Source organism: Carassius gibelio, chromosome B23 (genome assembly GCF_023724105.1).
Source record: "Carassius gibelio isolate Cgi1373 ecotype wild population from Czech Republic chromosome B23, carGib1.2-hapl.c, whole genome shotgun sequence".
Lineage (NCBI taxonomy): Eukaryota > Metazoa > Chordata > Actinopteri > Cypriniformes > Cyprinidae > Carassius > Carassius gibelio.
This window is the reverse complement of record NC_068418.1, coordinates 8328711-8354832: the sequence shown is the minus strand read 5'-3', so window position 1 is coordinate 8354832 and position 26122 is coordinate 8328711. Positions and strand designations below refer to the sequence as shown.

Sequence of the window (26122 nt, the reverse complement as noted above, 5' to 3'; positions counted from 1 at the left end):
AATGAGCATACTTTCATATTTTTGTTATTGGTTTTATGAAGTATTCTAATTTGTTGAGATAGTGAATTAGAGGGGTTTTGTTAAATGTGAGCCAAAATCATTACAATAAAAAAAAAAGAAACAACGACAAACTACTTGTCTTTGTTAATACACAAGTTTCACAATTTGAGTTGAATTACTGAAATAAAAGAACTTTTCCACAACAATCTTTTTTCTTTTTTTTTTTTTTTTTGTATAGATGCACCTGTACATAGAAAAAGTCTTAGACCTTTGAGTTCAGCTCATGAAAAATGGGGGTAAAAACAAAAGTGTTGCGTTTACAATTTCATTCAGTGTATAATGTTCTCATATATAGCTGTGATGTTCTGCAAAACAACAACTTTTAAAACACTTTTATTATGCTGAAAAGTTGATAACTCACAGTGAAATCCGTTTTCTCTCAGGTACATCAACGATGTAAGCTTCATGGTGAAAACTTCTACATCACTCATTAAGCTAACTGAGAGTTCTCATTGCTCTTTTGTAGATTTTGATTGCTGTCCTCATTTGTAAGTCGCTTTTGGATAAAAGCATCTACTAAATTACTAAATGTAAAGTTATATCTGCATAAATTTCTAGAAAAAAAATCTGAACAATGTATGAAGCCAGGCTGAAAATTATTCTTTCATTTTGTTGACATAATGTTTGGATTACTGTTTTTATCGCTCATAAATCAGAAAATAATGCCAACAGCCAGAAAAAAATATCATTATTATATATATTTTTTTAATAAAATGTTGTAAAAAGTGTATAGTGGATGTTTTCCTTCAACTAGTCCTAAAAACACTTTATAAGAAGAATTTTACAAGTGCTAAAATGTGAAAGCTATGTGGATTCCAGATTTAACCAGCTCCTGAAAAACAACCCCAAAGTGACTTTGCCCACTCATTTGAGTCTCTGACACAGCACTGATTGACACAGCTTGATCTGTGAGCGTCTGGTGTCTGTGTGGCCTGTGAACGCTGGTGGAGTCACGCTCAGCCCTTGTGCGGCAGCTGTTCTGCCTGATTTAGCTGCTAAATCACATCTGCAAACAAGCCCCAACAAACCATTAGATAAGAGCTGAGCCCGGCCACACAGCTGTTACTTCTCCGCTACCACTTCACTCTCATCAGCACATATACAAGGTCAGAAAATCAGTAATTGAGCCTGATTAACCATATTATACTATATCAAGTGTTGTTTTTTTCTTTTCTTGCCAAACATGTTAAATTGAGTTTCCAATTTTAGTCGTTTCCTTGAATGTTATAATGAAGGGCTTACTGCACTGCACAGGGGAAATAATAAAGAGGAAGGGCGAGTGCTGGGCATTGCCAATTGGCTCAAACAAACATGTCTGCATGAATTAAAACCTTCACAGGAATTGTACAGAAAAATTGCATGGCAGAGGCATTAGTACGATTAACAGTACGAGCAGGACTTAAGTCATGTGAAAATGATGTGAAATGTCTTCTGGAGGAAACTGTAAAGTGATGTGTAAAGGTCACAGACTCATTAGATGAAGGTCTGCAGGGAAACCCCTTCAAAAAAATGGACACTTAAAATACCCTGAAAAAACTTAAGGGTTAGGTTTACACTAGGGTTACATACTGATGAAGAACAGGCGGTGACTGAGATGAATGCTGGTCAAGGAAGAGAACGTCCTTTCCTCTAAACTGATGCAGCAGTGGTTTTAAAGGAGGACGCTGGCCTGGATGATGTAGAAGATGTCACATGATGTCCTGATGGGCTTTTTCATGACTACATCAATTATGCTAAAGAGATCATGAAAATTGACAGTGATGCATGATCTGTATTCAGGGCCAGATTAAGACCAAACTGGGCCTGATGCAGCAGTGTCATTCAACACTCAACGTACACGCGCACTCTGGACTGACCAAAAAGTGACGCAACCAGACAGACTTTATTGAACATGAATAATAATAACGACGTATTATCGTAACAACTCGAAATTAACATCAAGCTTTATCAACATTCAATAGCAATTGTCTGAAAAATTAAACTTAATCTAAACCAGATCAACTACTCTTACTACTGCGCTAGTGCTGCTTAGGCCTACATACACTGCTGTTTTTCGAGCCCAAGCGCAAATTCTTCGATCGTGAAGTCAAGGCTGCGCAGCAGCTCATGCTCATAAGCACCAGCATGCTTTTCTGCATTTCTTCTTACATGTTACTTTTTGACTGTTTTCTCTTGTTTTTAATAAATATTTACCTTTTGATAGTTATTATTTGTGTGTAAAAGTGATTTTAAAACGAACAAGATTTGTAGGTTCATTTTGGGTTCATTTTAGCCTAGCAATGTAATTTTAAACCATAAAAAAGCAACCCAGCATGCTGAGTTAAACACAATAACCCAACAAAAAGAGACGAACCCAACGCTGGGTTGCCAAAATAACCCAAGTTATTAGAGTGTATGTATGCATGTATGTATTTACTTATTTAATATGTGCGTGTTATTATTTTAAAAACAAACCAAGCTAAACTGATTTTGACACCTAGTGATTATCTATTTTATGGAAAAGAGCTTTTACATTTTCTTTACATTGCAACAGGTTGGTGGAAACCTGGCAAACACAAGTTGACAAATTGATTATGACAGCTGTCCCTTTTTACGTTATAAAATTGTTTGTCACAACATGTCAGAAACATAATTATTGAATTTTTAATCAGGTTAACTGGTCTCCATGCAATATTTTGAAGATGTACTGTAGCCTACATTCAAGCTTTTACTTCACATATGGTCATTAACGGTCATATATATATATATATATATATATATATGTGTGTGTGTGTGTGTGTGTGTGTGTGTGCTGTTTCAAAAACGTTGTACTGCAACACTAGTTACAAACGAAATAAAATGTAAAATAGACATTTTGGGTTTAAAGAAATCACACTCTTAAAAAATGCTGGGTTAATGTGGACAAACCCAGTGATTGTGTTGTTTTCCATCACCAGTTGGGTTAAATGTTTAACCCAATCCTCTGGGCAGTAACCAAACCGCTGGGTTTGTCCATATTTTACTCAGCAATTTAAAGAGCGCCAAGACTTCGGCGCCACTCAAATAATACAAATCTGAAGTACTACTGTTCTTTACACACCTCTCTGCGATAAATTCACACAAAACTGACTTCTACAGCTCGAAGAAACAATGAAATCTGGCTTGAATGAGTTTTGTCCAGGTGTAAATGCTGTGATTACCTGTTGCTGCGTGATCAGTGATGTGTCGCTGAGGCGAACGGAAACACAGCAGACTCTTCACATTCGCCAAGAAATGACGGAGAAAGTCGTCGTAAAATGAGCTCTGAGTAAACGATAGCCGGTCAGTAGCATGCAAAGTGTGTGAACGGTGTTTCCAGCACTGTTGGTGGAGTTTGCTGACATCCTGAATCCCAGCAGACCCGCAGTGGTTAGTGTGTACTGTGGAGAGTTAGATCTGTAAGCTGCTGTTGGGGGCAGGACAGATGTGCTGCTGTCATTCTCAATGTCTCTACTCATACCTTACTGTCTGAAAGGTTAATGAAAGCATGCAATACTCAATGTGTGGGTGACAGGACTACCAAAAAAGGTTTTGAGTCACACTTTTATTGGGGCAAGTTGTCAGCAGGTTTTAGACGCTATACATGTATACATTATAATACGTTTTTTCCCAAATATTTTTCCTTAATTGTTTCATATTTGCCAAAAAAAAAAAAAAGCTGGTATTGCTGTGCATTGCTAAAATGTCAATCTGTTAAATGAACAGTATTTTATTTAGCGATAACTGAAAATGTGGCAATATAAATTGTATTTAATAATAATAATAATAATAATAATAATAATAATAATAATAATAATAATACGGTCTAATAATAAAATAAAAATAAATATACCATGAGCATCAATCAATTAATGAGTTGTTTTCACTTAATGCATAGTGTGTGTGTGTGTGTGTGTGTGTGTGTGTGTGTGTGTGTGTGTGTGTGTGTGTGTGTGTGTGTGTGTGTGTGTGTGTGAGTGTGTGTGTGTGCGTGCGTGTGTGTAAACGTGTATAAATCAATATATTCTTTAGACTCATCCCCAGGTCTTCTGTCCTGTGTGGAGCACACGCCCCCTGCAGGCCGCTGAGAGATGCTGCATCTGAAAATACTGCCCTCTTTAATCAAGAACCGAGTATGAATTCATGCATTTGACGTGAACTGAATTTCACTGAGAGCAGCACTGCTATATTAAGTCTAGCGACTTGAATTATATGATTCTTAATGGTTTTCCTATTTTGAATATAAAGTGAATAAAGTCATGTTAAGATGACATGTTTGTTTAAAGGGAATTATTAAAGGAGACGAATTGTTGAATTAACTCGTTATTTCTGTTTTCTTCACGTGCAAAAAGTATTCTCGTAGCTTGGTAAAATTAGGTTTGAACCGCATTTAAGACCGCATTGTGAGACAAGAGGATGAATAAGTATGACATTAATAATAAAAATAATGCTCTTGAGTTGTTGATGTTTCTTCTTCTTCTTCTTCTTCTTCTTCTTCTTCTTCTTCTTCTTCTTCTTCTTCTTTTTCTTCTTCTTCTTCTTCTTTTCTCGTAGACCCTGTCAAGATGCATTTCTAATACATTTCAAAAACTTTTGTCATTGTGGGGGTCTCCATGAGGGATGAAAAATATAAAAAATAGTAAATTATGTTTATCTGAAAGTGTAACAATGCAAACAGGTTTTCTGCAAGGGTTTAGGGGATCGAAAATATATTGTTTGGTCAGTATAAAAGTAATAGAAGTCTATGTAAAGTCCCCACAATTCACAGAAACAAACGTTTGTGTGTGATTCAATAAGGATTCAAGTAAAGTGTTATATATTGTAAGAGAATACTATGAGAAATAAATGTAAGAACATCCATTGTTTTCATGCAGGTTTTATTCTCCGCATGAATATAGCCTGTAAAAAAGGTAAATGTATAAGAGCATTGAATATTCTGGCCTACTGGTTGCAGGAGCTGAGGTGTCACTCAGCATCAGTCCAAACAGATAAACACACACATTCACACCAAAGGTTTGGTCTGGCTCATTTCAGGAGGAGGAGGTCTTGATTTACAGTGTGTGACAGAGAATATGACGGCACAAAGTCATTTCATATATTCTCATCTCATCCCAGCAGACAGGACGGGTCCAAAAATATCCTAGTCCATGAATATTTTACAGCAGCGTACTTTCTTCTGTGATGACTTGCTCTCTATTGTTCTCTCTTATTCATTCTATCTTTGCCAGTTTTCCCATGTATGGTGATAAAATAAAGAGGGAAAAGCTGACACTTTAACAAAACAAACCTGTATGACATTGCATTTTCCAGCTTTCCCAGCCTCAGTGTTTCTCTGACAGGATACTGATAGTGTGTCTATCTTCTCAATGCAGACTCATCCATTCTTTCAGAGTGGAGCAACACAATCCATCATGTCTAATTCGATCCATTAAGAGGTGTGTTCTGTGTTTCTCTCCTCACTGAGCTCTCAGATGCTTATTAGATCTGAAGTGGATGATGTGCTGAGTGACCATTAGCAGTCAATGACTGTTTTATTCTAGCAATTTCCACTCTGGCTGAAGCACTCTTCGCTTTGCTCTGCTGTCTGCTTTTTACCTCCAAATGTTTCATAACTTTTAAAAAATATATATATATATATTCTGTGGCAGAAATTGAGACCTCTTTTAAAAACTTTGAATATTAGTGTAACAATCAGTCAAAACATTTTTGTAGGTCCAAAATGTATCTAGAATGTATATATATATATATATATATATATATATATATATATATATATATATATATATATATATATATATATATATATATATATATATATATATAATTAAAATGAAAGGGTTAAAATTGTAAAATAGTTAATGCAGATTATGACTTTTGAGCATGTGAGTAATAATAATAATCATAATAATAAATGAAGGTAAGAGAAGTTTACAAAACTAACATTGAATTAAAAGAAGAATCAAAAAGACAATCTACATTCACCATTTTTAGGTCATATGACATTAAGACAAAATAAAACATATTATAAAGCATGCTTCCCATTTTCGGTTGGTTGGACAAAAAAAGTGGAAAAATGAATAAGAAAACAACAAAGAAAATGAAAAAAGGAAAGAGGAAAATATAAAAAGGAACAAAAAGATGCATCAATCAAACCGTGGTTTGCTTTATCAGTTTATCAGAGCTCTTTCTTCAGTGTCAGTGTTTAAAAAAGAAACATTAAGGGCCTTACAGAACCAAAAAATTAATTAATGAATTCATCTTGGAGCTTTTTTCATATATGCATGACAAGATTATTTATCCAGTATTATACATTTAGTTAAATATTCATGGCACATGCTTCTAAATATATAGGCCAGGAACTATTATGCTGATCCTATTATATTTCTGATCCTTTGTTCTGTATCCGGAGAATTAAAAATATCTTACCTTACATCTATAGATACAGGAAAGTCACATGTTGGGTTTAACTGCAAGTCATCCTATCTCAACAAACGTTAATTTAATACATTGTACTTCCACATCCAAACCAAACATTTCTGTTGTAGTAAGGCACTGGGTCACAGGCAGAAATGAAGAGTAGTTTGTCTGAGCTATCACTGACTCTTCTGCTGTGCTAGAGGTGAAAGGGGAGTAAAGGCCAGAGCCTTTATCAATTACCATCGACTCTCAGCTATATTGATCCACTGTGGTTTCAGCACTTCCTCACCAGACTCGAATAATCTTGAGCAGCTGCATTAGGGTTATATGCAGGTTTTGTGGAGCCATGACCAAGACAGCATGCAGAAAGACAGTTTTTCTAGCCCTGTGGAGGACTGTCATGCACCTGTTTTATTTGAGGGGGCGCTAGTCTGGTAATCGAGTGAAATGGCACAGTGAGCAAGAAATGTGAAGTTTGAATGGCCTCGACATATCCAGCAAGCTACCCTTTTGATCAATTACTCAACTAATTAAGATGCTGCTAATTAACATATTTGCATATGAGTGTAACATTACCCACCCACTGTTCAAAGGACTTGGTTCTGGAAGTATCTGGAAGAACATTTGTTTTCCCCCATAAATCCTAGAGTTATAATCCATGGACCAGCTCAACCAGCCACTAGGTGAATCACAACATTACAAACTTGTATCGGACAAAAAGGCAATGGTTAGGTACATGACTTTATACTATATAACTATAAATATACTATATAACAGCCTTAATGTGGACAAAAACTACAAATCTTACAAGCATTGCTAGGGACATAATAGAATTTAAAACGTTAACACTATTAATTATATATGATTAGTGAGGGAGACTGAATATATACATTATTTACAGAGCTTCATGGGAGTGGGCAGGCCCTAAAGAGTTAATTTTGCTTTAATTTGCTAGTAGCGATTTTCTGATTGGATTTTTTTTTTTTTCAGAATCATGGGTGATGTAGTTTTTCACCACACTGAAGAAAAAAAGATTAATTGAATTGACTTATTTATTTTTTAATTAATAAACTAATTTATTTTAACTACATTTAAATATACAAATTTAGATGATTAACTTTCAACCGTTTCTTTTTTTTTAATGTAGCAAAACATCTAATAATAATAATAATAATAAATAAATAATAATAATAATTGTTTGCAACCACTTACCTTAAAACTATTTTGTATAATTATTATTATTATTTTCAATGCAGTGATTCCTCTGCTTAACATGCTTATTGTAAACGTAAACTGAAATCATGCTGGCTGGTGGCGAAGGATATACGGTAACGTCACTTAACAACATTATCACAGGTTTGTTATAAACGATGTATATCTTATCATCTAAAATCATTCCCACAATAGCTAAAATTTATCTTTAGTTTTAAAGCCCTACTGTTGCACTATAGGACACACATTTAACACACATATTTAAAGAAAAGTGCTCATCAGCGCCCCCTATGCCTAATATGTCATACTAATAATCAACAGACAATTCAAATTATGTATCATTAACATAACCAATGCCAGCATGAAAATCAAAACAATATGGAAGACAGATTAATCCTGCATGTATGGTAAATAAATAACTTGATTAATAAATGAGGCTTGTGTTGAGAGATGCAAGTGAAAAGTCCTTTGCTCTCGAGCGAAGAAGGCATAGTACAAACTGTAATCAGTGTTATTTTACTATAACTTTTATCTAATGTTATTTATTAATATTTTTTATACTTCAGTTTTAATTTTAGTTTAGGTTTGTGCAATGTTTCATTATTTGCTTTTGTGATTATTATTATTTGTAATTATATAAATAATTATTTAAAAATATATATAATATGTATTTAATATTTCTGTAGAGATTTAATATATTTTAATGTCATTTCCATTTATTTCAGTACCTTAAAATTATTTATCAGTTTTAACTATTATTATTATTATTATAGGTTTGTTTCATTCAGTTTTTATACTTTATTGCAATTTTATTTCAATTGACAAAATTGATTTTAATAGTTGTAGTTAATTGTAAGATCACTGGCTGTAATTAATTATGATCAGATCATCTCTCACACCTTCTGTTGCCGGTTTCTTTACTGAGCTGACGAGGAACACAAGATGATGGTTTGCTCTTAACAAGGTGTTAGAAGCTACACCTGCTCTCACAGACTCATTCATCTAGCTGTAAGTTTCAATGTACTGTATTTGATCTATGTCTGATAGGTAACACTTGTGGGGAAAGCATCATAACTCTTCATATGAATGACTCAAGTAACTCATATATTCTAATAATGACGTAATGACTCAAAAAGTGAGTCTCCCTCAGATGGTGTTTTTGGATCAATAGCCATCAGCTGCCAGGACTCCTGTCTACTGCATGCCATCTCATCTCAGACAGTCTGTCGGTCCTCCTCACTAACAACAGGAGAACAGAGGTGTTTGCAGCAGAGTGAGCTCCTGTGGCGGTGACAGTGGGGTGCTAATGGTGTTGGCCAGGTTTGGAGCAGCTGAGATGAACAGATGAGAGAGACGGGCCGGTGGAAGGTGAGATCTCCACCTGTCACGGGAAGCTGAAAATGTTTGCTCTCCCACAGGTTATGCATTGCTCCATAAGGAGTGGATTATAAATAGATGACTTTGCTCTCTCTGTGCAACATAGAGTGCATTTAGCTTCACTTAGGAGCACAACACAATGCATTTGGATCATGGATCTTTCTGCTCGCTAGCATTCAATAGCAAGAGAAAGATGCATGATGGCCTGGTGTACAGCAAAGAGCACCGCCTTTTTAAAACTTTGTAGAAACTCGTATACTGCTTCTACTTTAGACACCATTTCAACTTGCTGAATAACATAAAACAAAATAAAAATCAAATATAAAATGATAATTATATAATAAAAAAGCTAAAATTACACACACACACATAATTTTGGCTGAGCATATGAATAAAATAAAATAAACCCAACATCAAATAAAGAAAAAAATACTCTATACTCAATCTAGATTCACTACTTTTTAGTTCATTATTTAAAAAAAAAAAAAAAAAAGTAATAATAAATAAAAAATGAAATAAAACATGGCAAATAGGTAAGAGAAGGTTTAAACCAACATTGAATTTAAAAAAAAAAGTTAAATAAATAAATAAAACTCAAACAAAATCAGTATTCACCTTTTTTTTCACGTAAAAAATAATTCAAATAAATAAATAAGTAAATAATGACAATTAAGAGGAGGTTATAAAAGTAAGATTGAATAAAAAAGAAAAAAATTATAATCTACATTCACTATTTCTAGGTCATGTGACATTAAGCATGTGAATGATAAAATAAAGTAAAATTATATAAAAGACCAAATGAATCAGCCAGTAACCACTAATAGTTTGATGAATGAATCAACCAACATCACCATCATCCCAAAATTAAAGAGACAGAAAAAAACCACGAGTCATTGTAAGCTTATTATGATTTATAATATACTCATCCTCATAATCATTATTAATAGATCTCTTTACAGTTATAATCTTTTGGAAGGAAAAGATGCATCTCTTGTTCTCTTTCCAAGATTGTCTTTTAGGTTTAGCATTGGCGTCCAGTGGTCCTTGTAAAGTGCATGACATTTATCACATCCAGAGAATGTACTGAGTCCTCCATCTTTCCGTTCTTCTGTCTGTTGTATTATTGTGCTCAGTTTTTTTTTTTTTTTTTTTTTCTTTATCCTAGAAAACAAAAGGTCTGTACAAGAAATGAAAGATCAGGCCTCCTGGATGATAATGTGGGGACAGTGTCACATATACACATAGACACATGCAGACCAACACCTGATATCTCAGCTCATCCGCTGAAGTGCACAGTTCATTATCCGTCACCCTGTTGACATCGAGAGTATCTCCACAGACGTGCTGCTATACAGAAACAGAGCAGATGTTTCCTAAGGCCTTGTTCACACAGGCAGCACAAATTCAATTTTTCGGCAAATAATAGATCAAAATAGATCCAAATCACATTCACAGGTCGTCTGAAATGAAAGTTGGTTGATCAAAATCAGATTTTTGGAAATGTGTTTCAATAACCATGTTTCAATAAATAGAAGTACACTTTAGCATCATTTTTAAGAGAGTATGACTTATGGAAGTAATAAATATTTCCAGTAATATATACTTTTTTAAATAGATTTGTATTAACATGTTTCTAACAAGCTGCAACTGATTACATTTAAAACATATTACATTTTAAATCAAAACATTTAAATTTTTTTAAATTTTAAAACATATTTACATTTTCAAATAACACACTACAGTTCAAATTATATTCGGATACTTCACATGTGCTTTAGTGTTAGACACATATTTTAAAGCAAGACAAAAGTTTATTAAACCAATTATCTAAACAATTGTAAATATTTAATTAGACATTATTACAGAGTGCACCTAAACTATTCAATTGTGTTCAGAAACACTAAATAGTGTCATCTTACACGAAATAATATGTGCAAGTGCAGACATTAATAATATTAATCTCTTCTGCAGGTTCAGATATTAATATAAGCGCAAATATAATTTCTGCAAGTGTAGATGTGTAAAAATGTACTTTTTAGCTTTGAAGTACACATTTAATACAATTAAGCACACGTCTTTTTCACGCGGGTATGAATAGTCAGTTAGTTTTTCTCCTTGTAGTGAACTATGTGGAGTTTATTATATGCTACATAGAAAATGAATGCATTGGATCAATAAAATACACCACTGTAAAAGAAAGTGGCTTAGCATCATGCTAATGCTAAAGTCATTACTATAGAGAGCAGTATAGATACACTTTACTAGAGACTTAGCTAGAGTGTTTTAACATAACCAGTCACTTTAAACACTGTAGCGCAGACACTAGGTCCAAAACGACTGGATTTGTAAAACAAACCGGATTAATGTGCAGTGTGAACAAGGCCTGACTTTCACTTCAAAACAAGATGAGCTCCCCCCAAAACAGCTCTGTTAGAATCTGTTTCTGAATCACATCTGCTCATCTTTCCTCTCAATCTTGGTCTGATCATTCATCCACCCATCCTTATCTATATATACACTGTATTTCCATATTGCATACATGTTCATAGCAAATGTGGTCTTTTTTTATTATCCATAAATCATGCCTGAGTGTGAACAATAAAGCCTGTAATGACATTCAGTTGAATACTGATTAGATATAAAGGCGTGATTTGATTGCTTAGACATTAATATAACGCAATAATCAATAGGCAAAGCTTCTATGATAATTACAGTAGAGGTTATTTTGTGTGTGTGTTTGTGCTTAATGTATATGAAGTTTACTAGTACTACAATACATCTAGATTTGGATAAGGTTTAAAGGATATAATTGCAGCTGTGAATTTTGTCGACTATTAAGAAACTGCGTTACATGGCAGAGGTGTTTTAAAAAAGCTATAGCTTTTGTGTTAAGACAACAATGAAAGCAGCGGATTCTTTGAAAGTATCGTCACAAAGCTGTGTTTGACAGTATATAAGCATTAAAAGTATTCGAAATCTCTAGAGTATTACAAATGTACAGACTGACTGTCGTAGTGAATATATTTCAAAACAATATATTCGCAGTTTCAGACAGAACGAGGCAGCTATGGAGACACTATTAAATACGATACGATATGATTGAGAGCATCAGTTCAGCGTATTTTGCTACTAAACGCTTACGACATCTTATTAAGAATTCCTTCGTCTTGAAGACGATGCCCTGGCAGTGTAAAAGGGCTTGTTAAATTACTGCATACCCTCCTTTGCATGGACATCCATTATGAAAGGGCTTCTGCATGCATTCAGTAATGCACACAGAAAAGCAAAATAACATTGAGAAAGTATGTTTCGTGATGGAATCAGTAAAAAAAAAAACAATCCAATGTGATTATAAACTAAGCTTTTCTTTGAAGGAGTGGATGCAAAATAATTGTATGTAATGAATAAATGCATTAAACTTTGACAAATAAGTCAACGCAATTTTTTTGTACTTCTCAAATCTCTTATAGTCTAATCAATTCATTCAACTTCCAACATTTTTTCTCGTCAAATATCGGATTTTGCTGAGCAATATGTCACATTATACAAGTAAAATGGGTTATGAACAGTTTCATGTTGACTTTAAGTGGCTTATCACATTCTTGACCCAAGTTCTTGTCTCCTATCCATTAAGGCTAAACGTAAATGTTATGGCTGCAATATGACACTCACTTTTCCAAGTCTCTGAGACCCTTCTTAAGCAACCTCTGCTTTCTCTAAACATTTACTTAAGACTGGTGAAAGCAGGTAGCATGGCTTAGCATAGGTTCAAACCCCAACCCTTACTCATTGAAGCTCTGGGCAGGGGAAGTAAAAGTGTTATTAGGTTAGGAAGTCTTGCATTTGGAAAGGATGGAGTGAATGGTGCACAACACTACTAGATATGGCAGTACTGCCTCACTGAGGGCTTTCAAAGTTTTCGGAGAGAATTTGCGTAGCCTTGGTGGCCGGAGGCCTACATCTCATTCGGCCAGCATAACAGCAAACATAGCGGCAGGGAGATCTGCCAAGTATTTTGGCAGTGGAGTGAATCTAATTCTGCGAAAAACCTTGGGCAATTCAACTGGGGTGGTAGGGTATGTAATGTTTAGTTCCCAGAGCTTTTTTACTTCTTAACTCTAAATTGCATAGGTCCTGACTTGGATTTCAAAACAGAAGGTTTTATGCTATTATTTCTTTCTTTAAAGGCCCCATGAAATGGTTTTACAAAAAAAAAAAAAATGCCACGACTAAAGACTGGAGAGAAAAAAGCTCTCAAAAATAAATGCATATTAAATAAATCAAATCAGTTGCAAGTGTAAAAAAAAAACAGTAAAATCTTATTGTATTTGATTTATATGTTGCTTAAAAAAATGATTTTATAAGTACACATGGCTACAATTTAATTGATATAATATGCTAACTGGGGACTAACCAGCTAAAATTAGCTTGCACTAGAAGAAGAGGACTTTCTCATTCTTGGGAGCACTAAATCAGCCAAATAAATAAATAATAATAATAATAAAAACCTTTCCCTAAATAGATTATATAATCAGTATTTTGCTTCATTTTATCAGAAAGGCTGAAAATTGTAATTATGCTTGTCTTAATATCTTAATATACTTCAAAAACTAAAAAAAACACTAGCATTTCAATGGCCTCAAAATGAACTGGATTAAAAGCGGCAAAAGTCCATTTTTATTTCATGAGGTCTTTAACATTAATGCAACAGACAATGCTAGAGAAACCATCTTTAGTTATGACGATAAGCTCAAATGTACCACAAAACCATGAGAATCCATTGTTATTAAATCAGGAATTTAGATTTTGCAGAGTTAGATCTCCCCCATATCCAAATGTCTTAATTGGTGCATTTCACCCTCCTTCCAAACAAAGAAATTAACAACCTTGATGGTATGTATTAGCCTACTAACAAAGAAAACTATTTGCAAAATCTTGCAACCTTAAAACAAAAATAAGCATTTTTAATATTGCACATACCGTTAATCTCACAGAGAAAAATATTGATATTGATAAAGTTATGAATACTTATTACTGGTTCTGTAAGTATCATTCTTACTACATGCATGCTACAAGGAATGTGTACCAGACATGCACCACAAAAGTAGCTGAATATTTCCTATCTCTTACAAAAGCTATTCAAGGAAGCATCAGTTTTATCCAAATTCTCCAGCATCATATTATGAGCAGGATGCACCATGGAATGACACCAAAATGTAAAAAGAACATAAAAATGCAATAAATAACGGCAGTGAACTTCATCTTTGGTGACCTGACTTAGTGAGTTTGGCTGTTGTTGGCTGCACTGTCAGAGTAAAATATCTACACTCCCGCAGCCCCCCCCGTCAGACGCTTGTAGGGGTAGATCATTGTTACAAAAGACATTTCTCATACACATGGAATGCTTGAAAGTTTACAATGCTGGGAAAAGTAAGTGACGTGAGGAAATGATGCAATGGAGGGAAGCTGCTCATGCAGTATAGTGGAATGATGATGATGGAAAAAGGGCGACTTCAAAACAATCTCCATTCCACTTTCAGGTCTGTTTACTTTAACGTGGGATGTACTGAGATCCTAGGCAGAAAACGGGGGGAAAATGGTCGTAGGAATGAAGAAAAATTAAAGCTTAATCAGCTTTCCAGGCCCCCAAGGTTGGTCATGCATGTATTTCTCCGTCACAAGATGGAATGTAACATTTTTAGGTACCGCACATGGTATGCTGTTGCGGCTGGCAGGACAGGCAGCGTTTGTGCATTCACAGAGAGATACATCCTCCATGGTGATTCTTCACGAATATATATGAACTCCTCCATGTTTTAAAGCCACTAATCAATTTGGAGTGACAAAATTCCCAGGTACAAATACACTCAAGGGGTCCTCAGGTTGGCAGTAAATGGGTGAATGGGAGTCAGGAATTGGTCCCTCTATGCTACGCTTGCATCTATCAGGCTACGATTTGGCTACTGTTGCAAGCAGAACGACTACTAGAACAGTCACACAGAAAAGACAAACTCCATGCAGACACTGAACACGAAGATGCAAAACAACGTCCCCTACCAATCGAGTTTTCCAGAACTTGTGACAGGTAATGGGGATGGAATTATGGAGAGGTCTTCTTTACTGATGCATCGCTCAAATGGATGCATTTCAGTTCTCCCATCTTGAAACTCCTGCACGAGGCGTCTGAAGCCTTCAAAACCAGGAGTCTGTACTCCCCTACCTTATCTCACTTTTCTTCGTCAAGGCAGTTCAAAGCGGTTATACATCTGTAAGCATTTTGGTGATGTTAACATAGTTAGTGTTGGTTAGGGTGCAGTTACCAGTCTTATTCTCCTCTCGAAAGTCCTCGTTGCTGTTGTTAACAGCTTCTTGAATTTCCATGTAGTCAGACTTGCTCATGGTTGACCCGCTGCGGCTCTTTTTCAGATCCTCCGAGGAGTCTATCTTGGGGACGCTGGTCACGTTAAGGTACTGGGCCTGTTCCTCACCCTCTGTCTCTCGATGGTAGAAGTAGTTGAAGTTGGAGACTATGACAGGCACGGGCAAGGCAATGGTCAGCACACCAGCGATAGCGCACAGAGATCCTACAATCTTGCCTCCAATGGTTGTTGGAACCATGTCACCATACCCTACTGTCGTCATTGTGACCACGGCCCACCAGAAAGCATCAGGGATGCTAATAAACTGTGAGTCAGGCTCGTCCGCCTCAGCGAAGTAGACGGCACTCGAAAAGAGGATGACTCCAATGAAGAGAAAGAAGATAAGCAGACCTAGCTCCCTCATGCTGGCCTTGAGCGTTTGCCCAAGAATCTGCAGCCCTTTCGAGTGCCGGGACAGTTTGAAGATCCTGAAGACTCGTACTAATCTGATAACCCTCAAGATGGCAAGTGACATGGCTTGCTGTCCTTGTTGGCCATCCTCTGGCTTCTCTGCTAGCTCTGTGCCCAAGGTGATAAAGTAAGGTATTATAGCCACAATATCAATGATGTTCATTATATTGACAAAGAAGCCTGCTTTGCTGGGACACGCAAAGAAACGCACCAGGAACTCGAAGGAGAACCATATGATGCAAAGGGTCTCCAGGATGAAGAAGGGGTCAGTAAAGTAGGTGGAGGTGTAAGTATTTGTTGAGTTGGAGCCCATGGAAATTTTGTCCGGGTCCAGGTCCTCACTGCGAAAAACTGGAAGGGTCTCCAGGCAAAAACTGACTATAGATATGAGGATGACCATGACGGAAATGATGGCAATAATGCGGGCAGGCCCTGAACTTTCAGGGTACTCAAAGAGCAGCCACACCTGCCTCTGAAACTCATTTTCTGGCAGGAGTTTCTCCTCTTCCTTAATAAATCCTTCATCCTCCCGGAAAATCTCGATGGCTTCTTCCCCAAGCTCATAAAAACGTATCTCCTCAGAAAAAATATCCAATGTCACATTGACAGGCCTCCTTAGCCTGCCACCTGACTGGTAGTAATAGAGAATGGCGTCAAAACTTGGGCGGTTCCTGTCGAAAAAGTACTCATTCCTCAGAGGGTCAAAGTAGCGCATTCTCTTTTTGGGGTCCCCAAGCAATGTCTCGGGGAACTGAGACAGAGTTTTGAGCTGTGTCTCAAAGCGGAGGCCAGAGATGTTAATGACCACCCTTTCGCAGCACTCATGATCTGGATCCGGGTCATACGTGTCCTGTGGTTGACCCGGGTGAGCTGCAGCTTCATCGACTGGGTCGCCTGTTGCAACAGTCATGCTGTGAATGAATGCAACCTGCAGTTTGGGGTCGGGATGTGATGGTGTTTCCTCAAAAAATTGGAGGCTTCCTTTCACTCCCTAACACCACCCTCTTGCAAACACTGAAAGAAATATAAAGCAGAAGAAAAGATTACTTAGGCCAACATGCATTCAACATGCTCACTGCAAGAATGCAATAGATATGCATTTATTCTACTCTTACTGTGAGTTTATTTGGCTTCCTCAACACAATGCATAAAGCACTCATTTTGTTTTTGAACTAATATAGCAAGTTATTCAAACACCATCAAATCTAAAATTAAAATGAAGAGACTTCAAAGCACTGCACAAGGACCCAAAGCATTGCTTCTGAGGAAATACACATAAAGTATGTCTCTACAAAACCAGAGCATCTAAAAACACCTATCAATCATTTGGAGAAGTCAGCCTGACCACTTTACACATTGTAGTTGCTTTTATCTGCCAAGTAGATCAATACTTGCCATGGCAAGACTGTATAATTCCTCTTAGGATTCAATTATGCACTGTAAATCTAATAACAGCCTGAGTGCACTTAAATCTTAATTAGATATTCCAAAACCTCCCCAAATGCATTTCACCAAGACAGCAAAACTACTTGAGAAAGACAGTTGAAGAAATGCAACAGTCTTCTACCTTAGTTCCCCATCAGTAGGTAAGATACACACACACACACACAAAAAACACACGCACAGATATATATATATATATATATATATATATATATATATTAGGGGTGTAACGGTATGCAAAAATCACGATTCGGTACGTACCTCGGTTTTAAAATCATGGTTCGGTTTATTTTCGGTACAGTAAGGGAAAGAAATGTAAACATTAAACTGCAGGTTGTTTATAACTATAAACCTTTTTTTTGCAATTTGTTTACACTTTTTTTGTAAACACTTTTTAATAAAATAGAACATATATATATATATATATATATATATATATATATATATATAAAATTAAAAAAGAAATAAGAATAAGAAATAAAATAATGCTGCAAAGTTCTCCACTAAAATAAAATACTCTCATTCTCAAACCAATATCACATAATAAAATATAATGAAATGTATATATATATTTTTTTTATATAATTTTTTTTTTTTTAAATATATATATATACTTTTCCAAAGTGTAAAGTGCAGCAACAACAGTTTCAGTTTTTAGACCTGCTCAGATTTCGTTATAGTGTTGGCCCGATCGGAATTAAGAGCAAAGGTGCTCATGTACGTTTATGCACGTTTAATTTATCAATTAAGGGCTGTACAGTGTATACCTTTTAGGGTTGTAGTTGGAAAAATACATTTACATGCTGTAAAATAATTGCAGTTTTGCTGTATTTTATTTTATTTTTATTTATTTTTTTTTAAATACTGCAGAAGCTCTTGAAATAATTTTTAGACATTAATTTATTTTAAATGTAATGAAGCCTGCATCCCTACTGCTTAAACCTGGTCTCAAGCTGGTCTCTCATCATGCCTAAGCTGTTGCTCAGAAGGTTTAGCAATCAGGCCAGCCGGTTACTCAGTCTGAGCATGCAGCTGAAAAATGCCCCAAAACCATCCAACAGGCTGAGAGAGCAGCTAAGACCAACAAACTAGGATTTCTTTTTACCTGGGAATGTTATCTAAAGCACAGACAACCACGTTAATCATAGCAGTGTGACTAATTAAACATACTCGGTGTGCTATTAAAAAAAAAATAATAATAAAAATAAAAAAAAACTTAGCTTCCAAGAAGTCAGTCAGCTCAACATCCACAGACAGTGCAACACCAATAAGCAACGAGTAGGTTACACAAGCTTACCTGCGAGCACCAAGCGTCCCCAAAGCGCCAGAGAAATCATTTGCCAAATGATTATGTTTACATGACACCGACAGGACTAATAAAACGTCTCGTTGCCAGGGTCAGTGGTGTCTTTCAGCAGCCATTCATTACAGGTACTGCAACGATCCCGGTCCTCCTCCCAACCGCTGCGCGTATGCGCCTCCAGGACAAACGGGAAACATACAGCAGCTTGTCTCAAAGAAATTAAAGAGGCCAAGCGAAGGGGACTCCCTTAAGGTGTTATTTGCAAAGAGCTTCCCATCGAAACGGTCCAGAGATGCTAGGGTCAGCAAAATCTGACGCCCCCTGTGTCCTCACAGTGTTGTCTCGACTCAATTCAGAGATCTGCAAAGAAACAGGGGAGCTGTTTGCGCTGGGCGTCGCCTCAAACATGCTCACATTATACAAGATAGTAACATTTAACACAAGAGACTGAGGAGTATTGCCTGAATACGTGTGGCCGCTCGAGTTTGGTGGCCAAAATGATGCTCTGAGGAGTGGCAACATCTTGTTGTTGAGCAAACGCGCTCATCTTACGGGCAGAAATCCATAGAGCATCACGTTTCAGATGTTCCCAGTCATCATTTCGCTGTTTTTTTTGTTTGCTTTCCCCGTTGCGCAAAGACAGCGTCCGTTTTTAAGGTGTTATCCAATTGCCCGAAAACAAGTTTTTTGTTTGTTTGTTTGTTTGTTTTTTATTACAGGACACATATTCAGAATCCAGGCTCATGCACCCATGAAAAACACATCACACCGGCTGTGATCAGTGTTTTAACCCCTTCAAGCAAGCGCGGGGTGTCTGCAGTGACATGCTTCAGCAAAAGGCTCCTCTCTCTGTGGATGATCAAAGCATGCCCATGCATTACTGTGCTAAAGGCATTCAAGCATTTCGTTTCACTCAAGGCATTGATGCATCAAAGCATGCATTTAAATATATATATCTATATAATTTTTTTTAATAATTAAACAAAAATAAAAAGTCAACCTTCCCGAGTCCCAAAATATCCATCGACTTATACACAGGGATTCCTCGTGCGCTTACTTGTGCTCTCCTCGTTCATGTTAGGGAGTGGCGCGGCGCGAGCGAGCCATTTCATGTCAAAGTCCAACTTTTCGTCTTTTACTCATAATTATTGTGTAAGAGCGAGCGGTATAGGCTGCAGATAGGCACTGCTGCGCATACAAAGGGACTAGAGTGGTCTGTACTGCTTGCCACCACTCCTTACCGCTCTGGAGCGTGGGCAAATTAAAGGGGAAGCGCCTCCTCTGCGCTAACACAGCTGCTGGTGCTTCTGCTGCTGCTGGTACCTCACCACTCAGACTCATCCCAGAGGCTGTGTTATCACAGTCAGTCCCTGCGTCCCAATGTGCGTACTAGTCACCCTATCTGCCCTAAATAGTTTTGAAAATGACTAATATCAGGATGGGTATGCACATTGGGATGAAGGCAATTACATTTTATTACAAATATCCGTATATTTATCGAAAAATGTTTTAAAATATCTATTTATTTAAAATATTATATATATATGCAGTATTTTAAAGCAGACGAATAAGAATAATTTGTAAATATAAAATAATGAAATTATAAGTCGGCATATTACATATTTGTATGCATAATATTATTGTTAATTATAAATATCATAGTTATATACATTAGATATATACATTTTACATAATATTTATTATTAACATGTAAAAATAGTGTTTAGATAGTATAAAAATATAGTATAAAAACACGTTCTATTAAGATAAATAGTACAAAAATATAGACCTATTAAATCAATGTGTAACTGTTTTAATATATTATTCTAAAATACTCTAAATAAATGTAGTAATGTCTTCTCTATACTAATTATCAGTATAAATCCCATTTTTGATTTAAAAAAAAAAAATATGTATTTGTAAAACATGTTCATATATTTTAAAATATATTGTCACAATACGTTGCTGCAGGAAAAAACTTAGGAGACGCAGAGTAGCAATCACAGTCTTTAATGACAAAAACACAGGATAATCTACAACAGGAGCTATAGGCAAACACACATAGAAACAAGCAGACCCGACAGAGACAGACTGGAGGGACTGGGACTTAAATACAGGGGATGATTAATAAAACTAGATAAAAACTAAACGTGGAGTGGAATCATAATAATATGATTATTATTACCATACAAAATAATATTCTAGTCCAACTGACCTTTTATTATTCTATGTATTACTCTACTTTTTTATTTATTTATTCTCAAAAAGTATAAATAAATGTAATATGTGAATATAATTATATAAAAATAAATAATGCAATTAATGTTTAGTTTTTTTTTTCTTCCAATAATGTAATTAAAAACATCTTAATAATACTTAAAGGGGTCATATGATGGTATTTCAAGTTTTTCTTTCTTTTTGGAGTGATACAAGCTGTTGGTGCATAGATAAGATCCCTAAAGTTGCAAAGACTAAAGTCTCAAACGAGATATTCTTTATCAAAGTTAAGACTCGTCCACGCCCCCTAAAACACCTCATTTAAACACACCCCCACATGTCTACATCACTATGTGGGAAGATTTTCATAATGCCACCAAAATGTTCACTCAAAGAAAGAAGGGGTAACTTTATTGTTGCTGCCACTGCTGTCGTCATGTCATGGAGTCGCTGTGTGTTTCGTTGTGAAGGCGAAACTACTTTGTAAGGCCTTCCAAAAGAGGACAAAACTAGAAATCAATGGGGAAGTTGTATTTACAACACTGTTTCAGAACAGTTCAACCCAAACATTCAGATGTGTGCAGCACATTTTACAGAGGACTGTTTCCTGATCCTAGGAGAGAAGACTACAATGTCGCTGTCCTGACTCACAGTCTGTAAGTATGTTCTCATATTTAAAGGATTTGCAACCATGATTCAAACGTGAGTTTTGAGCAGCAAAGAGTAGCACTGGTGCAACAAATGCCTCATTTGTAATGGATTTGATTGGTTTTGTTTCCTCATGCTGGGATTCGGCATCACAGTGTGGTGAGGGGTGTAACATTTCCGTCACACGCTTGAGGAATTCGGCCAATCACAACGCACTGGATAGCTGGCCAATCAGAGCACACCTCAGTTTTCAGAACGATGAGCTTAGTAAAAATCAACACATTTCAGAAAGGCAGGGAATAGAGGAGAAACACTAATGTACATTGTGTGGAAAATAATGTTTTTTTTTTTTTTTTTTTACCACAAACACATTTCATTACACCAAATACACAAAAGAATGCTCTTTTTAGCAACGTATATATTTATAATTAATTATTTTATATTTAAATTAATATGTTATGATAAATATTATGTAAAGTTTTTTATTGCTAGATGTCAAATTAATAATTTATTATTAAAATATAAAATATAATTAAAGGGGGGTGAAATGCTATTTCATGCATACTGAGTTTTTTACACTGTTAAAGAGTTGGATTCCCATGCTAAACATGGACAAAGTTTCAAAAATTAAGTTGTACGTTTGAAGGAGTATTTTTTTTCGAGTATGGCTCTGTGTGACGTTAAATGGAGCGGAATTACCTTATATGAGTCCTAAGAAACTTCTGCCGGAAGAGCGCGCTCCAGTATAGCAGAGCACTGAGAGCACAGACGTTCACTGATCAGAGCGAGAGCGTCGCGAAATTTCACAAAAGAAGTGTGTTTTTGGTTGCCAGGGCAAGACAACCCTGCACAGATTACCAAAAACAGCATTAAGGGACCAGTGGACGGAGTTTATTTCTACAGAGCATCAACGGAGTTGTGCAAGTGTTTTTGTTTGTTCCCTGCATTTCGAAGATGCTTGTTTTACAAACAAAGCCCAGTTTGACGACGGACTTGCACATCATTTATTTCTTAAGGATAATGCAGTCCCAACGAAAAAGGATCACGATTGTGTGTTGGAACCGCAGGCGGTGAGTAAAACTGCTTCAAATATCTCTGTGTTGTTAACTTAGCTATCGGCACGTAAGCACATCAAGTAAACAACATGCGATGTTGTCATCAAACTGCACTTTCCACATGTACAGCTTAAAAAAAAAAAAAAAAAAAAAAAAAGACGACATAAAGTGGAACTTAGTCATTTTCCAAAACCACTAAGCAAATATATACAGTTTCAGTACATACCACATAGCATACCGCCTTTGCTGATGCTGCTCTTGTTAAATTTCAGCCTCTGGATCTGTGTCACAGCTTCCAAACGCTCTCAATGCAAAAGCCTACTGGCGCTCGTGATTCTTTAGCTCCGCCCACACGTCACGCCTCTAGGCGCTTGTGTTTTTCCGGAAAAAATCGGTACAGACTATCTTTCTCTTATAAATCTAATAAAAATAAAGACTTTTTGGAGTTGTGAAGGATGCAGTACTACTCTATATGTACTCAAGATTAACAGGATATTGAGTGAAAACGAGCATTTCACCCCCCCCTTTAAGTGTCGTGAGCTACATTTGGACACTACTAATAGGCTTTTTGACATGTACTACCTTGAACATCCTAGCAACTGCATATACAGTACTAAAATAATTCAAAACAACTTCAGAAATCATTCAGAAATCATATAGCAATGTACTGTAAACCAACCACACACAATACTGAAACAGTAACTTTTACACAAGCATTAGCATCACGATTTCTTTACACACCATAAAAATCTATTTTTAGACTTACATGTAATAAATAATTACTGAACATTATTATTTCATTACTTGTGATTGTAAGTAGCACACCTTTGAGAAACAAAGCAGCGGCATGCAGCAACACAGACCTAAGTCCTCTTAAATATAAGCAACATTTAACCTCGATGTACTGGAGTTGAACTAATATACACATATTTCTCCTCAGCTCTTAACATGTGAATAATGATGCCCTAATCATAATTAACAGCACTTTTTGTCCCTCATACTTGCCTGACTCACTAATGAGTCCATCTATCTCTGCTGCTCCAGCTGCTCTCTGTCTGGAAGCTGTAAAGACTGGATTTCAAGCCTCCATGTAATACATGAAGAACAAAGAAGGGGAAGCTTGCTGCCACTGAGTAGCATTTTGAATCTGGCATATGCATTTATACTCAGTATTTAATCATCTTAGCTTATGTTTTTTTGAATATATGCATTTCAGACTTGCTAGAAAGCTGTGATAATTCGTATACAGGCTTGGTTGCTGCTAGACCTGAATATGTCTCTGTTTCTAAAGTGAAATGAAGAATGGGTAGCGCTGAGTTCCAGTGGGTTCGTCAGGGAGGTGTTGCAGTCTCTCGGGGGTCTGTTGCTGTGTTTGTGCGCGCGAGAGGATAAACTGTGTGTGCCTGCATGCACATGCATCAAGAGCAGCTGATTGCACGCTGCCACTGCATGTTTGCTAAAGCAGCAAAATAAACAGCATCTGATGAACTGAGCCAAATATGTAGCCTTATTGATAGCGCTGGACTTATGTGATGAAGGTTTGTTGAAAGTGGGTGTTATGGCTTGATGTTTGGATAAGGAGATGATGAGATCAGGGGTTATGGTGACTGACTGATTTGTCCTGAGGACAAGGTTGAAAGTTGAAACCACCCCCATTTATATTTCCCGCTCATCATGGTGTTCTGAAAGAGTAAGGTGTTTTTATTGTTCATTTAATTTTTATTTGTTTGTTCTTTTAAACTTTAAATAATATTTTTATATATAATCTAAAAAGAAAGAAAGAAAGAAATACTGATATTGATATTAATTAAATAAAAGGCTACTTTAGCATATGCTGTTTTAATTTAATTTAATTTGTATTATTTTGTTCTCTTTTAAACCCTTATATATGTCACTACAACTGGCATCACTTAATTATACCGAATGTGTACTTTTAATGTACTTAAAATCTTTAAAGTTTTTAGAATAAATCAATTGAATTGAATAAAAGGCTACTTAATTATATGTGAGATATATTTTTACATCAAGTGTACTTAAAGAGGAGCACAAGTTTTTGTGTGTTGACTAACATAGTAAACCAAGTGCAAACTATTGATTGTAATTTCAATTATAATGTGCAATTACATTTAAAGTGTAAAATTTGAAATTCAAGTTAAAATATTTTAATAAATCTAATTTGCAATGCCATCATCTGCAATTATTAATAAGTTTTAACAGAAATTACATTAAAGTATGCTTTAGTTTACCATATGTACAGTATATATATATATATATATATATATATATATATATATATATATATATATATATATATATATATATATTAGTCTGTCTCAGAGTAAGCTACAGTCCCCTGTATGACCTGTTTTCTGAAGCCTGGTATTAGCCTTGTTTGAAGAACAGATTTAAATATATAATAGTCAATGAGTGCTATTCTGCTTATTCAAAGTAATGCATGAATGTTCATTCATACAATAATTTTGTTCACAGCACTTTGCCACCAGTGACTCCAAAACTAGTACATTCTTAAGTTTGAAAAAGATTTGGAATATTGTACAAGTTGTAGGCCTGTTTTTATTTTGTCCCTTCACACACTGTCTAACAATCGTAGCCATTTTACCTCCTTTTCCACCTCAAAATCAGAACGCAGGAGAATAATAATGAAAGCAAAGCACTCTTTACCCTCAATCTGTCTTCCCATCCTGACAAATGGAGTTGTAGTTAATGGGTGCATTACAAATGGATCTAAGCACCATCTGGCTGTGCAGGACTCAAGCTAGTGAACTTCAGTTCCTGAAATTCCAGAAATGATGGTTACCTCTTTACAGTGTGATATTGTGTTGTTTCAATTCAGCTGAAATAGATTCTCTTTGCAAAACAGCTAATGGTAACATGCTAATCTCAGAGGATTCAATTTTCCGAACTGAACTTGGTCACGTCATGGTCCATTTTAAACCTATACTTAGTTTTGTTTATTTGTATAACCGAAACTGAACATCCCTTCTTCATTGCCTTCCATCTCCACACAGATTCAGCTATATTCATCTGAACTCACTCTGTAGGGCTGTCTGCAGTCGTCTTTGTCGGTCTGCTAATTATTTATGAGGAAACATGCCATTAAGAGGAAAGCATTTAAAATGCAGCCCCTTCCCCCAAAACAAACAGCCTAACAAAAAGGTTTGCATTGCATTAGTTTGACCTAATTGACTTAATTTGACTTCTCTCAGCAATTTTTAAGACTTAATGCAATCTTGTTTACTGGGTTTCACTTTTGACGCTGTGACTTTATAGTTGTAAATTGCAAAAGATTTTAATTATTTATAGGATAAACCACTTGAAAAGACTTCAGTTCATATTTTTGATTAAAACCATTATTAGCTGTAGTTTATGCATTATTCAATGTTTGCTCCCAACCTCCCAACACTATTTTGATGTGTTATTCAATTAAATACCTTAACAACTGTTGTGTTACTCAGTTAAATACCTTGACAGCTTGGGAGTTTTCACATCAGTTCTGTGTGATTTCGCACACCAATCAAAAATATAACTGTTAGCAATAGATC

General features: G+C 35.8%; 1 protein-coding gene across 2 annotated transcripts; it reads right to left on the bottom strand.

Moving 5' to 3' along the window:
- Positions 1-9956: 9956 nt before the first annotated feature.
- LOC128011536 (potassium voltage-gated channel subfamily A member 2-like) lies at positions 9957-20004 on the bottom strand. Of its 2 annotated transcripts, XM_052594043.1 has the most exons (3): positions 19697-20004; positions 18634-18999; positions 9957-16907 (listed from the first exon to the last, which is right to left on the bottom strand). In XM_052594043.1, the coding sequence occupies exon 3, from the start codon at positions 16801-16803 to the stop codon at positions 15322-15324; it is 1482 nt and encodes a 493-aa protein (XP_052450003.1). In that variant the 5' UTR covers positions 16804-16907; positions 18634-18999; positions 19697-20004; the 3' UTR covers positions 9957-15321. The 2 variants fall into 2 exon arrangements, with proteins under 2 accessions (XP_052450003.1, XP_052450004.1); XM_052594044.1 differs by having other exon boundaries at positions 18634-20004.
- Positions 20005-26122: the final 6118 nt, after the last annotated feature.